This window comes from Equus caballus, chromosome 4 (genome assembly GCF_041296265.1).
Source record: "Equus caballus isolate H_3958 breed thoroughbred chromosome 4, TB-T2T, whole genome shotgun sequence".
Lineage (NCBI taxonomy): Eukaryota > Metazoa > Chordata > Mammalia > Perissodactyla > Equidae > Equus > Equus caballus.
In genome coordinates this window covers 4300564-4315603 of record NC_091687.1, presented here as the reverse complement: position 1 = coordinate 4315603, position 15040 = coordinate 4300564, and the positions used below count along the sequence as shown (strand labels likewise).

At 37.8% G+C, this 15040-nt stretch overlaps 1 protein-coding gene across 2 annotated transcripts in view; it reads left to right on the top strand.

Annotated features, from left to right (window-relative positions):
- Positions 1-15040, top strand: part of RELN (reelin) — a 459089-nt gene that overhangs the window by 285576 nt on the left and 158473 nt on the right. For both annotated transcript variants that reach the window (XM_023638850.2, XM_070265359.1), the window contains exons 12-15: positions 5083-5234; positions 11470-11582; positions 12901-13109; positions 14069-14197. In XM_023638850.2, coding sequence (XP_023494618.1) covers positions 5083-5234; positions 11470-11582; positions 12901-13109; positions 14069-14197 — 603 coding nt within the window. The remainder of the gene's footprint in view (positions 1-5082; positions 5235-11469; positions 11583-12900; positions 13110-14068; positions 14198-15040) is intronic.

Below are 15040 nucleotides of genomic sequence, written 5' to 3'. Positions count from 1 at the left end.
CTTTTTTTTAACTTCAAAAAAATGTTTCCAGTTATACTTCTCTGGCATGACTTATGCAGGTGTCCTCTCCCAGGGCACAGCCATCATTTCTGTGAAAAGTCTTCCTCTCAGTAAAAAATAAAAAGCAACTAGTGGCAAATACTTCCCGTATGACGTAATACCCAGAATTCCAACACACCAGCAAGACACAGAAAAGATGCCAGAGGGCAAACAGGACTTATCCGGGGATCAAATTTCCTTTCCCATCTTTGGCCTCGCTGACCTTTTGCAAGGGTCAGAGAGAGCAATGTCTGGACTGCTAACCCGACGATTTCCACTTCTCTCCCACTGCCCGTCCTGACAGTCTTGTTCTGCTACCGTCCACACCCAATTAAGATAACTGCTTTATAAATTTGCTCTGAAGAAGCTCTTTGAAGAGATAGATTTAAAAATAGCTCATCCAAGGTTATAGAAAAAACATGTGGGCACAGACGATGGTTCCCTTAGGTCAGCCATAACCTAGTCTCTGATAGTTGATTTACTATAAAGAGATGAAAAGGTAAAGTATTAGTTACATATTTTGATGGGATTGCTTGCAAAGTAGGACACACCTACAACTGACTCAAAATGTCCTTCTTAAAATTTAATGCTATCTAGTGGAATAAAACCAAGAAAAAGGCCATATGAACACAAATAAAGCAATTTTATGGTAGCTTCCTTGTTCCAGGGAACTAGTACCAAAGAATCTTACAGATAACCACTGAAAATCAAAACCGCACACAGACCCGCAATAACCACCCTCAATACAGCCCCTTCAATGTAAGATGATGCTTGTATTAAAAACAGGCTTTACATTTATTTAGAACTCTTCAGAATGGTTTGAGCATCTCTTTATTTTCTACAAATTTCTCCCTCTGTCCAGAAGAATTACGTTACCTCTGACTTAGAATACTTTTCACAGAATGCTTATAAAGCTAAAGAGGGATTTTATTTAAGCTTATAATTCAGGGTAAGTGAATTGAAGTTAGATTGACAGGCTGAGTAGGTGACATTGTATTAAATGGGTCTCTCTTTTTTTTTTTTTACAAGCAAGTTAATTTTTATTAAAGCAAAACCCACTTGACCATTTAGTTAACATAAATAATAAGTTCAGGGGCCCAGAGAGATTGTGGCCAAAATCTCAAACAGTACCAAAACCCTGCAGATAGATAGGGTCCAGTGTTTCTTTCAGCTAAGTATCCCCTTGTTTAAAGACTGTTGAGCAATAACACTTTGCATACTGTACTGCAACTTTGTCCAAGATTGTTGCTTTACTAATACTACTGTGGGGGAAAAAAAACTCATTATAGTTTAGAAATTCATTTGAATTGCCACTTTGGCTTATTTTAAAGCAAAAATAGCACTCCATTTTACAGGGGAGGAAAGGAAACTAACATTGGTTGCGACCCTGTAATGTCCCAGGCAATACGTTACGTTCTCTAAACATCCTCCAGTCTACGTTCTATTTCTGACTTCTTGTGAGAAAGTTGAGTGCTTTCTACCATTCTGAACCAATGTTCTTTATTAATATTATTCCAACAAGGGTATAAATAAACATAGTCTGTGTAATAAAACCCTAAAACAAAATTGAATTTGAGTGAAATACAGGGGAACCAACTGAAGAAAAGAACTTTTGAACTGCAATGCATGCAGAGAAGCTTTCAAATAGAGCTCATCCTTTCCCTTCACCTGAGCTGTCATGCTGGAGGGAAAATCTATAAATGCAATAGAGTGGAGACGCCTTCAGTCAAAGTACACACCTTGCTAGACATCACAGGACTCATACTGGAGATAAACCTCATGAATATAAATGAATATGGAAGGGTCTTTACCCATGGCGCATCCCTTATTAAATATCAGAGAATTCATCCCAAATAGAGACCTTATGGGTGTAATGAACTTATTCAACCTCAGAGAATTCATAGTAGATAAAAGACCTAATGGATTTGGCAAATGTGGGATTTTATAGCCAGGCTTTATTCTATATCTTAGTTCAAACCTAAAGTTGCCAACCTGGTTTAATATATTCTGGAAAATATAATAAAACAAATTTTCCTAGATAATGTGAAACGTTCCATTACCTTTAGAGCCTTTTATGCCAGTATTAGTAGTGAGAAAAAAATCTCATTAAAATATAAGACCTCTATTGCCTATGTCCTTACTCTTAGTATTTTTTTCAAACTGTAATAAGATCATCTAGGTCTTCATTCTGAATTATAGTAAATATAAATGGAATGCCTTTCTTTATTCTTTTCATCTGAAAATGATCTGCTTATTGCAAAGCAAATATGTAAAGTAACACTCAAAAGTTCCTCCATGCTAATCTCATTCCTCCTTGTTAAAATGTTGGCATATATGCTGCCATGTATTCATTCAGAAATTTTTCTGTGATCCATACCAAAAACACCCAACGTTAGAATCACATTTTATAAACTATACTACAACTCGATTTTCTGAAAACTTAACAGCATATTATGAATGTCTCTTCTAGTCTAGTGTGCGCATACATATAAATGTGTGCATGTAATTTTCATTTTTATAGTTACTGCCAAATTACCCTTTGAAGAATATATATCATTGTTTTTTTTAAGGTTTTTAAGATTTTAGCTTTATTGAGGTATGATTGATATATAAAATTATAAGATATTTAAAATGTGTATGTGATTTGAAAGAATTCTCTTCATCTAGTTAATTAACACATTCATCACTGCACGTATTTATCTTTTTTTGTAAGAACATTTAAGTTCTATTCTCTCATATCATTCTTAAAAGTATTAAAGTTTGAGCTGATTAAAACATAATTAATTTTATTCTCAAAGCATTCTAAAACAGCTGATAGGAAGGACCATCAGCTTTCCAGCTAAGAAACTTTTTAAAATTACTTTGCTTACAAAAATATTTCTCTTTCTTGACACAAAAAGCAGAAAGTCATATTTAAAAAAATATGAATTAAATATTATTGTGACCTTACTACCTCTAAGGAACAAAGTTGCCTTAAGGCATCTTATTGATTATTAAACTTTTTTTCTGTGTTCCAGCTTCACCCCACTCTATTATAAATAATTGATACAACTGTATTTATAATAAATAGTATAGGAGCTTTTTTTAGAATTAGTCATCAAAAAATAAATGTAAATTGCTATGTTGTCGAGAGCTCTCGCCCCTGGGCAGACATTCCTTCAAATGTGGTTCACATAGAACCACAGTACCGTGGGGAAAACATAATTTAAACCATAGAGAAGTAACACTCCTTTTCAGGGAAATTGCCATGCCATTCTAGATGTTGCTAAAACTATAGAGCTCCTCAAATACCGCTGCTGGCCTCAGAGACTTGGTTATGTCATGATTTTCCTTCATGTAATTATTACTTTAGGAGAGAGTCAAGCGCCATATCACTTTTGTTACTGGAAATGACCACAACTTTGCAATCTTAGAGATGGGCACTCGGAAGTCCGGGGACCTTCTCCGAGGTCCCTCGTAGTTGATGGAGCTCTGGGCTCCCCTCGAGGATGCCTTGCCTCACTAAGCTCGAGCCAGTGATTATACAAATTCGTGAAAGAATGAGCTTGTGCTGCTAACAGGCTCCTACTGAATTTTTAATAAATGTAAGATCATTTGTTCAAAGCAATGAGACCTTTACAAAATGGTTTTTCAGATTTATCTCTGCTTCTTTCTCTTCAAAGCAAACTAAACTTTCCATTTCACTTGATTATAAATATTTGGGTTTCTAAAGAAAATAGCTTCACTTTTGTCATCTTGCAACAGTTAGAATGTGAAAAACAAAGACAAATGTAGAGTAAAATTGAGTATGTTGCACTTTAAAATAAAGATTGAAAAGAAGACAGTCTAAATCATGTCTCATGATTCTAAATAATTAATTTAGATTAATCTAGAAAAGTTATTAATTTATGACTAATAATTAAGAGAAAAAGACTACGAATCTCATTTCTCACTTGAATAGAAGGTTCTTTTAGTCCATGACAATTCCATCGTTTTTGATTTAATTGTTCACTTTAAAAATGCTCCAAAGCAGATAGATGCCTAAAAGGAGTTATCATATGCATCATTTATAACCTTAACTTGCTTTGTGGACCAGTAGGCTGAGTGGTTTAATTGGGATAAATGGAGCGAGTAAAAGACCAATGAACCAGTGTGAAATTTTCTTGAACGAGTCAAGAGAGGTTCCTGGTTAATTTACGGTGGTGCAAGAGTATTATGAGCTGCTTCAGAAAGTTATTTATTGTGCTCCCTGAATGATGGATATACTCTGTAAAAATACAAAACAATAGGCATTTTCTAAACATCTTGGTCCAAAGTCTATTATAAACTGGAAGGTTTGACATAATCGTCCTGACCCAGTACCCTCTTTAGAACTGTTAACTACTAAAATAACAGCGAGCTGAGAATCAGAAGATCTCAATTTCAGTGCCAAACAGGTGGTTCGCCTTAGGCAAGCCACTTACCTCTGTGTCCCAGTTTTCTCCATCTGTAGGCAAGTTAGTTGTGTGAGTAGCCATGGCTGAATTAGATGTGACCAGAAATAAATACTAAGGAGATGTAAGAGTTTTAAAGTATTAAATATTTTTATTCTCTCCTACATATCCAAATACCTATTTGACAAGACCCAGTTTTAATCCCATCTCCTTTTTGAAAACTTAGTAGACTCTTGCCATCTCTTATGACGTTTCATTCTATAACTATTTTTTAATGTGCAAAACACCATACTAACGTTTATGATATTATGATACTGTTTTTTATGATTGGTTCCCTGTTTCCTTAGTTCAAATTTGATTCCCCACCTCAACTGTAAGTATTTTGAGAATAAAGATTATCATGGAGTAGACACACTACACACAGTAGTGATTAAATTCCTTCTACGGAAAAGCCATAATTGTGAATGGAATGTGTTTAAACGTTTGTTCATTACCTAAAATCTCTAGTATCACTTCTTTATTTCAGAATTATTCATTACTAAGTAAATGTTCGTCATTAAAAGTAGAATGTTACGCTCTATAAATCTTTGACTTAATACTCTAACTCTTAACGATTCTCTTTTTTTGTAAGGTGGGACATCTTGGGAGCTGTCATTGGTACGGAATGTGGAACAATAGAATCAGGTTTATCCATGGTCTTCCTCAGAGATGGAGAGAGGAAATTATGCACTCCCTACATGGACACTACTGGTTATGGGAACCTGAGATTTTACTTCGTTATGGGTAGGTACACTTTGAATGAATTTTGTTTACTTAGGGCAGATTCTAGGCTGGTACTTACTCATGAGGAAGTAAGATTGTTTGTTATTTAAAATATAAAATGAAAATTTGTGAACTATGAGTTCTGCTGGTTGAGCAAAAGCCCGTGGTGCTCACACCAGCTTCAGACGGGCCCTGCTGGAACCATCCTATAAGCGAGCTGGTCCTGGCGTGCCATGACTAGACCTGAAGACAAAATGCTGTAAGACCTTCCTCTCACCTCTCCTTCAAAGGCGGTATCTAAAAAGACGGTGGGAGAGAAGCTAGAAACAAAGCAATTCTTTTGTTCAAAGCCTCTAGCTTCCCAAAAAAACAATCATCAAAATGAGTCATTTGTTTTCATGGATATGTCATCATTGCGTAACTCTTTTGTTGTGGGAAACTGAGAAAGAAACAGGTTTATAATACTTTATATCACTTTCATAATTCTCTCTACTTTCTAATATGTTCGCAAACACATAAAGAAAAAGTGTTCATAAGATGCATTTTTCTTCAGATTATGGTAGAGCAAATAAATAGTTAAAAGTTTGGGAAAATACCCAAGGAGGAATTAAGGGTTGAAATTTGTGACCTCTCAAATTTGTCATTTTAGTCAACAAGAGCGGCAGTTGCTTACTCTTTCACTGGATGTCATTCCAGAAGTGTGAGTAGGTGTCACATGCCTTCCTTTTTGAGTGACTGGAAAAACACAGGCAACATCTGGAAGTTAAAGAGGAAACAAACATTGTCCCTCTTTGATCTTCCTAGTACAGATGTCAGTGCATCAGGACACGCAGGTCTCCGGAGCGTAGCTTCAGCAGTGGCTCTCTCTTTCTCTCCCCTTCCTCATTTCCTTCAGCTCAGAGCGGCGTGGTAAACTCTAGACCGTGTCATGCTCTCAAACACATTGCCTCTGTGGTACCACCTCATTTCCAGTAATGATCTATCTGATAACAGGGAAGTCGTGGATATAAAATATAGTAATGTCATCTTCCTACCAGAGGGTATCCTCACCTTGACTCTCAAATGATTTGTATCTTTAAAGACCCGGAGCTCATTTCCTTTAAATGGCTAGAATTCAAACTGGCTCTCATTTTATTAAGAGAGATTCCTGGGAAAACTTAAGCCTCCCTCCAAACATTGTAATAAACATTTAGTATGCCCATCTAATTTAAGTATTTTCCCTTATTACAATTTTTGACATAGTATATTTGAATTCTTTATTTTTGTCATAGTGAGTCATAATAAATCAACCCAATTCAGTGCCTTTATGTAAGAAATCAAGTCATCCTTATGTAAGTGCCTTTATATAAGAGATTAAGGCACCTTTAATTCTTTCTGGAGCAAAGCAGATTATTAATGAATCAAAATAATATTGGCCATGAGGGAAAAATTCATTTGAATGAGCCCAAAGTACATTATCCCAAAGAAAAGCATCTCCAGTTAGTTTAAAAAATTAATGAATTCCTGTTGAATATAGAGCGCTGTGCTGGGATATATGGAGAATACAATTGGGAAAGTAATGGTACCTTCATCGCAGAGTTGCTGATCAGTGAGTTAATACACGCAAAGCCCTCAAAAACAGTGCCTAATAAATAGTTAAGACTCTTATATCTCTGTTTTTATACGTGTAAAAATTACTTAGAGTGCTTGCCCACAACTAACATCCAGCTATCGGGGAGAATGCAGTGGGCTGCGATGGAATGAAAATGCTGAGAGAGTGGAGAGGAGGCTCTGGGTAGCTGTAGTGGAGGGATTAGGGGAAAGCTTCATAAAGGGAGCAGCATTTGAACTCAGCCTTGAAGGATGGACATGACTTGAATTTAATGGGAGAAGAGAATGCCAAGCTAACCCAGCATATTGAGAAGAAAAGCATAAGGATAAAGGTACATGACATGTTTGGGGCTGGGTGATTTTCGCAATATAGTTGAATGGAAAGATATAAGATGGAGCCAGAGTAGGGGTTTTCCTTAATATCATAGTCAGGAGTTTGGATTCTCTTTCTCTAGGCTACATAGAGCCATCAGATGATTCCTGTCAGTTTTGTAACGTATTCTCACCCATGTTTTAGAAAGATAATTCTGAAAGGAGCATGAAGGAAAGACTGAAACAATCAGAAATTAGAGGACAGGAGACCAATTAGGGTAAAGTTGCCAGATTTAGAAAAAAAGACAGCTATTTCAATTTGAATTTCAGATAAAGAATAATTATTTGTATAAATATTGTTGGTGCAATATATTTTATCTGGCAACCCTAAGTTAGAAGGCTACTGCACTAGTCCAAGCAACTGAGGAATTATGGCAGGGATGGTGGTAATAACGTGAAGGAGGGGACAGAGAATAAAAAACTGAAGAGAAGAAACCAACCGAAGTTCACACCCAACTGACTGAGAGGATTATGAGAACAGTATTGGAGAGGACAGGGCTTTCTCTCCTGGGTGACTGGAAGAATGGTGCAATTCTCCAAGATAGGAAGTGTGAAAAATAAATAAATATATAAACTGCAAGTGTGGAGTAGAAGATTTTGATATTAGATATGTTGAGGTTGAAGCTTCTGGAAGGCTATATGAAGGTAGAAATTCTACTTAGGAGCTGAATTATGTTTGAAAGTCCTCAGTGTACAGGTGATACTAGAGCCTCTTCTCCCAAGAAGAAGGCAGAGGAAGCAAGGACATGAGAAATTCTTAGGGAGAACGCTCATCTAGGTGTAGGTGGAAGAGAACTAGACAAAGGGACTGAGAAAGGACAGAGAAATGCAGGAGGATGGTGTCATTCTGTGCTAAAGGAGGAAGAGAAGAGAGTGGTTCAGGGGTGGGATGACAGAGAGGTGATCAGCAGTGTAGGGAATGCCACAGAGAGAGAGGTCAGCCAGGATAAGGGCGGAGAACGCATCAGTGACTTTTGAGAGAGTAGTCCCCATGGTGTGGTGCCTGGGAAGCCAAAGTACATAGAGTTAAAAGAAATAAAGACACATATCAATGAAAGAGGACTGCTCCCTTAGAAAGTTCATCAGTAGGGGCGGCCTCATGACCAAGTGGTTAAGTTCACGTGCTCTGCTTTGGCGGCCCGGGGTTTCGCCAGTTCGGGTCCTGGGCACCGACATGGCACTGCTCATCAGGCCATGCTGAGACGGTGGGGTCCCACATGCCACGACTAGAAGGACCTACAACTAGAATATGCAACTATGTACTGGGGGGCTTTGGGGAGAAGAAAAAGAAAAAAACAGATTGGCAAGAGATGTTAGCTCAGTGCCAATCTTTAAAAAAAAAAAGTTCATCAGTAAACAGAAGAAAAGAAAAGGGGTCTGGATCTTGAGGAGAAAGCAGAATCCAGCAAAGATGTTTTTAGGATAGGATTGGACAGTAGGGCAGGATACGGTAGGATAAGACTGGACCTATAGAAAAGACTTTAAGACATTACAAGCTGCTGGAGAACAAAGCAATATGGGAAGAGATTGAAGATATAATGGAGAGTTTATAAATAATGCCTCATTAAATACGGCACCTTAGGAAAACCAGGGGCTGGTTGGTAATCTAGACCAGATCCTACTCCCTCCCTCTTAGGCCCTACCTGTATGTTCTTCCTGGCTTCATTGCTTGATACATATCAATCTGCTGTGACTACCATGTCTACAAAATTTGCTCAGCTTTCCAAATTCAGTTCAAGGTCTGTTTCCTTCATTCATCCATCCATTCATTTATTCAACGCAGATTCATTGAGGACCAGTATCCAGCACTGTTCTTTGAGCCAGAATGCAGTGAACAAGACAAAAATAACCTAACACACATCATTCATTCATTTATTCTTCCTTCAACAAATATTTATTGAGCATCTCCCAGATGCCCAGCTCTCTTAGCCCGCACTGTATCTCTGTTCTCTGAATTCTGACTGCAGTGTTGGCAGCACAACACAGTTTACTGCTAATTATCATTCTTCCATGTATAGTAGTCTTGTTTTCCTTGCTAAATTACAAAGTTTTTGAGGTTGAGGCTTATTTCCCCTTCCAGCCCAGTGTCCTGCACATAATTAAATAACGAAATCACTTTCCTAATATAAATATCTTAAAAGCTGCTTAAAACAGGATTTTAAATATTTTAAAACTGTCCACCTAGTTTTTATTGGAACGTTGTGTACTTTAATTGCTGTACAAAATGCCCTTGGAGTCACACCTTCCCACAATCCATCAAAGGGGATGAAACTGGAGAAGAATCTGTATCTTGCTGTCACTGAAACTTCACAGAACTGATAAATTGCCCCCAGAGGGATCTTTCAGATAAAATCTGTCATCATTTTAAAGTCTTGGCTCCTTTTGGACTTCCTTCTCCTGTCATTCTGGGCTGGAAGAGGCTCCCACGTGTATTTCAGTTCTCTCTGAAAGGCAGGTGGAGTTCACGAACGGTTCTGAAGAGAGCAGAGAAGATTTACGGGGAACAAATTAATGAAATTAGAGATAAGGGGTGGTTCTGTTCCTGTGTCTCTGGGTATGGTGCTCTAAACCCACACTGCCTGTGACCTTTCCCCTTTTTTTGTTCTTTTTTGGTAAGTCTTTAATATGTGCTCAATAAAGAAGTTACATTTTTTAAGTAGGAATTTAATTTTTCCCCCAGAGACTGTCGTTTAGAATGGCTTTACTAGTTATATTTATCATTACATTGAAGTACGTAATGAAACACTAAAAATTATATCAGATGTCGAAATCATAAGATTTTCTCTACCAGTTGTTGCCCTTGAACAATCAACATGTATTAGGATGAGGTCTACATTATCACCGTATCTGGCTCTATTCTCAGTTCGGTAAATATTTATTTATTAAATCAGTAAATATTTATTATATGCCAAGTTACATATGTCTAGCAGATGTAAAATGCCAGATTTCAAGGCTTCGCAAATCCCACCGTCCAAGTTACTTCTGTTATGCCCTTTCTTGTACTGATGACGTTCTGCCTTACTTCACGTGACGTCAGTAATTTCTCTCCAAGCTGAGACCCTAGTTACCCAGGTTGAGCTGGAGCCAGACATTTACAATAATTGACGCTTTCTTTCTTTATATACATGGTGAGTCTCAACCATTATTTGTTGATTTTACTAGATTAATTCTCAGAGGGCAACTTTATTCCAGAGTCTTGAGTTTGCCCTACTGTCACCACAGCGTATTAGCAACAGAAATTGCCTGTAGCTAAAAATTAACATTGATGGTGGTTAATTCAAGAACTGGAGAAATTTTTTTGAAAGGTAGTAATAAAATTAAAAGGTTTAATGTTATAAATTTTGGACCTAAGAGATGGAATGTTTGCCAGGAAAGAGATGTACGTATCTACCCTTCTGCTATTATGGTTGGTGCTGTTTTGAAGGATAATGATGAGTGGGGAGAGGCTTCTAGTTGGACACATAATCCTTTAAAATCCAGGTTATGCAGTCAGTTGACAGAAGCCATCCACAGTAAGGATTATTGGCCAAACAGTAAAGAATAGAGGATCAAGGATTAAAAGACGTGACATTAATTCGTGGCTTTCCACCAGTTAGTTAAATGATCTTCAGTTTTAGGTACCAGTTTCTCTGTTACTCAGTTTCATCATCAGGATGATCTTAATTACCTCTCAATTCTGATGTTCCATCATTTCACATGACTATAAAGAAGAGTGACAGGAAGTAAGTTACTCTATGTACCTTCCAAAAATCAAATGAAGTACCAAAAGTAAAAACGAAAAATGTAAAATGAACTGCGCTTAAGATACAAATACCTAATATGTGCTAAAATGTTAAAGATGCTATGTGCAACACTTTAAATAACACTACGTCAGAAATCTTTGATTCAGTGAGTCACTACACTTTTTGTAACACCATAAGCAATAGGTTCTGGACTTTGGCCATAAAGACCTCAAACATCAGGAAGCAATGGTTTATTAAAAAGCAGAGCACATCTTTTTAACGTGGGTTGAGATATCGACATGCGGTTAGGGCTCGTTGCAGACTACGATTTGAGTAATCTCGTTAAGTAAGTAGTTACTTTGGCCTTCACAAATGTCAAGACTTTGATCTTTAGCATGGCCAAGCTGAACTATCTTCATAAAATCATCCTTTGAGTCTGATTAACTTTGGTTAGAGTCATTCTTAAGTGACGTCTAGGTTCCATAATTATTTTTTTTATTCTGAAATTTAACACTGTGTTTGACGTGTTTAGGAATGCAAGTTGGTGCTAACAACTTAAATTGGTTGTGCAGGAGGAATCTGTGACTCTGGAGATTCTCATGAAAATGACATCATCCTGTACGCAAAGATTGAAGGAAGAAAAGAGCACATTGCGCTGGATACCCTTTCCTATTCCTCGTATAAGGTACACATGCCAATCTGCATGCCACGTGACCCACCCCCGACCTCCCTAGACAAGTCCAGGCCCAAACCGTGAAGACCATGCTGGGTGCAGAGGATAAATCTCTCTTCTGCCAGCACGGAAAGATGCCAGATTTCTTTAAAAGTGACACGAGCAATTTAACATTCACTTTTTCCCCAATGCAAACGATAATTGAGGTTATATCAGGAAGAATGAATCACAGCCTATCAGAGACAATAAGGTAGAGCCCAATACTCTGACTGACAGTTATTCTTGTCCCCATGAAAGCCCTAAAAGTGGCTTTAATTATGCAGCCTCACAGACTTGCTATCGGGCATAATGAGTATTTATCCTGCATTCCAAGATTTCCTAGGCAGAAGACGTTACAAAAGTACAGATTGTTATTACCTTTGCTTTTTTCTTTGCTAATGAGAGCCAGGGGTTGACCTTTTCCTTTGCCTTTTGGATTTGGGACAGGTGTTGGCTCTGGTTATGGGCACACATTTTCAAAATTATCTGTGTTGCTTGTCATAAGATGTAAAATTATTCTTTTCAAATGAAAGATTTATTTGTATGGCACACTCACACGTTCATTATAGCTAGCCTCTCCACACTGATGGTACCCTCGGGACTTTAAAGAGCTTGAAGACAGCCAGCATCTAGCATCTCATGGTTTCATTTAGGAAGACAGGAGATAAACAACGAGGCTAGAATAGGGAACAAACAGAGAAAGTATCCGGCGCACTCCACTTGCCGGGGTCACCCAAGTTATACCATTTGGAAATTCACAATGGACTGTTTTTCCAGCTGTGACTAAGTAGGGTTACACCTGCCTTGGTCCTCTGCATGTCTCAGACCAAATCAATTATGTAAGTTATCACGGATCAATTCATTGGCTCTGGCTGTTTCTGCTTAGAGGTTTATTTTCAGAATACCTCGTTTGGCAAACCATGAGTACTACACAAATCCACTTTAAAAGAGGACTGATGATAAAGTGTAAATGTCAAGTAGATAAAATGGATACACATCCTTTGATAACTTTTAAAGACCTTACACCAATTTATCTTCAGGCAGAGAGGGCCTGATCAGTCACACACAGAGTTCCAGGTGTCTGCAAAGGAAGAATTCTGAGTAACTAAAACAAATGCCCCCTGAGGACAGCATCTTCTATGTGAAATAACAAATGGAATACACAGGACGTTGCCTGGTGCTTAATAAAAGGCAGTTATGTACATAGTATCTGCAAGACTGAATCTACGAGAATTCACGCAGGCTCACATGGGGAGGATTATGAGTGATTTTGGTTTCCTTTGCTTTGAAGGTTCCATCTTTGGTTTCTGTAGTCATCAATCCTGAACTTCAGACTCCTGCTACCAAATTTTGTCTCAGGCAAAAGAACCATCAAGGACATAACAGGAATGTCTGGGCTGTAGATTTTTTCCACGTCTTACCTGTTCTCCCTTCGACAATGTCTCACATGATACAGTTTTCCATTAATCTGGGATGTGGAACTCATCAACCTGGTAACAGGTAGGAAGCCCTATTTTGTGAATGTGTGAACTAATTAAAAATGAATGCGTGGGGGTTGGCCTGGTGGCATAGTGGTTGGGTTTGTGAGCTCCATTTCGATAGCCCAGGGTTCATAGGTTTGGATCCCGGGCACAGACCTGTTCACCACTCATCAAGCCATGCTGTGGCAGCATCCCATATACAAAGCAGAGGAAGGTTGGCACAGATGTTAGCTCAAGGACTATCTTCCTCACACACAAAAAAAGGAATACATGGACTTTGCTATTAAATGAGAACAAGTTCTCAGTAGGTTCTCAGCTGGATTTTTAATAAAATATCCATTAGTAAAATACACACTTTCCCCAAAAGAAAGGTTCTTCAGTTAATATGCAGAGTATGATTGGATAGATTTTAAGTAAAAGTGACTTCGTTCTGAGAGCTTGGTCTTAGGTATCAGAGGTGCTTGCACATGCTGTGGCAGCCATCCATTCCTACAGATTGTGAGAGAGAAGAAAAAACTAACAACTGGAAGAAAAGCTTGACCTCATGTTGGTTAGTGACCCCCTAATAAAAGGCACAGAAATCAATTAACACTTCAAGAGCTGTAATTTCTCAGTTTCACTTGCTGAAGTGTTGCTCGTGTCCTTTCTAAGAACTTTGTAGTCTCACGTTCACAGGATGAAGTGGCAGTGTGAGACGTGGTAATTGCCTTGCCATCTATCAAATTCAAGAGCCGCAACTCAAGCTACCATTTGTTGTCTTTAAAACGTAGTTCGTTTCTATAGCAGTAATTTAACCATTTGCCCTTTGAAGGCTGACCAGACTTCAGTGGAGGAGAAAAACAATCATTTGGGAAACAGCATCTTAAAATTTTTTACACTCCTTCTACAAATGTTTAATGCACTTAGCCATAGATGAATAATTTCATTTTGTTTGTTATCTCTGCCCCTTTTTTGTTGTGCTTGTTTTGGTACTATCAGTGTCAGTTTAGAGTTTTCTACCAACCATGGGCGCTCCTGGTCCCTCATTCACACCGAGTGTTTACCTGAGATCTGTGCTGGACCCCACCTCCCCCACAGCACTATCTACTCCTCTGAAAACTACAGTGGGTGAGTAGATGCTCTCTAAGATATCAGGAGATGTGAATTCATGTTGCAGACTCAAAGTCAATGAGTAATCTTGAGACTAGTATTTTTGACGTGATAGATAAGGAACCTGCCTTCTCTTTTTCTGCCGACTTAGGAATGTTCTCGTTAAAAAAAAAAAAACAGTAATTTTAGTAAATCTGATGCAAGATCACAATTTTTAGGGTCATCCATTCTTTCAGTACTTGGCTGTTTTATGTTGGATTACATAAATTTAAATTCTATATATAGTGAACCTATAGTTATTGCTAAAAGGCTTATTGCCAAAATACGGATAGATGAAGCATAGAGAAGTGAAAGAAAGTTAAGCTTTGGCAATAAACCTGGGTTCAAATCCTGATTCTGCCATCTACTTGGATCATGATATTTACTCTCTCTAACTTTTCACTTCTCTCCCTGTTGGTTACGATACACCCCTTTGGTACACCCCTTTGAGGGCTGTTAAGAGAATTAAAGATGACTGTGTAAAATACGTGCCACTTTACTGAATAAGCACTAGATAAATAGTAAAAATATTTCCAAGGATAGCAAAATTAAGTTGAGAATTATTTTCTTTCTTAGCCTCTCTTTAAATGTGCGTAGGACTAGGGGATAGTGAAAAATAGAGAGTACTCAATGCTAGTCAGCACCCCATCTCTGTGCAGATGCTTGTCCTAGAATAATATCTAAGGTCTGAGTATTGATGCAAAATTTCTAAAAAGAATGTCTAAAAACAAAATAAATATCACTTGCTGTTAAGAAGAAACCCACTATTCTAGCATGATTTTTTTAGAAGTCACGTGTCTGTTTTAAAACGATAAACAAACT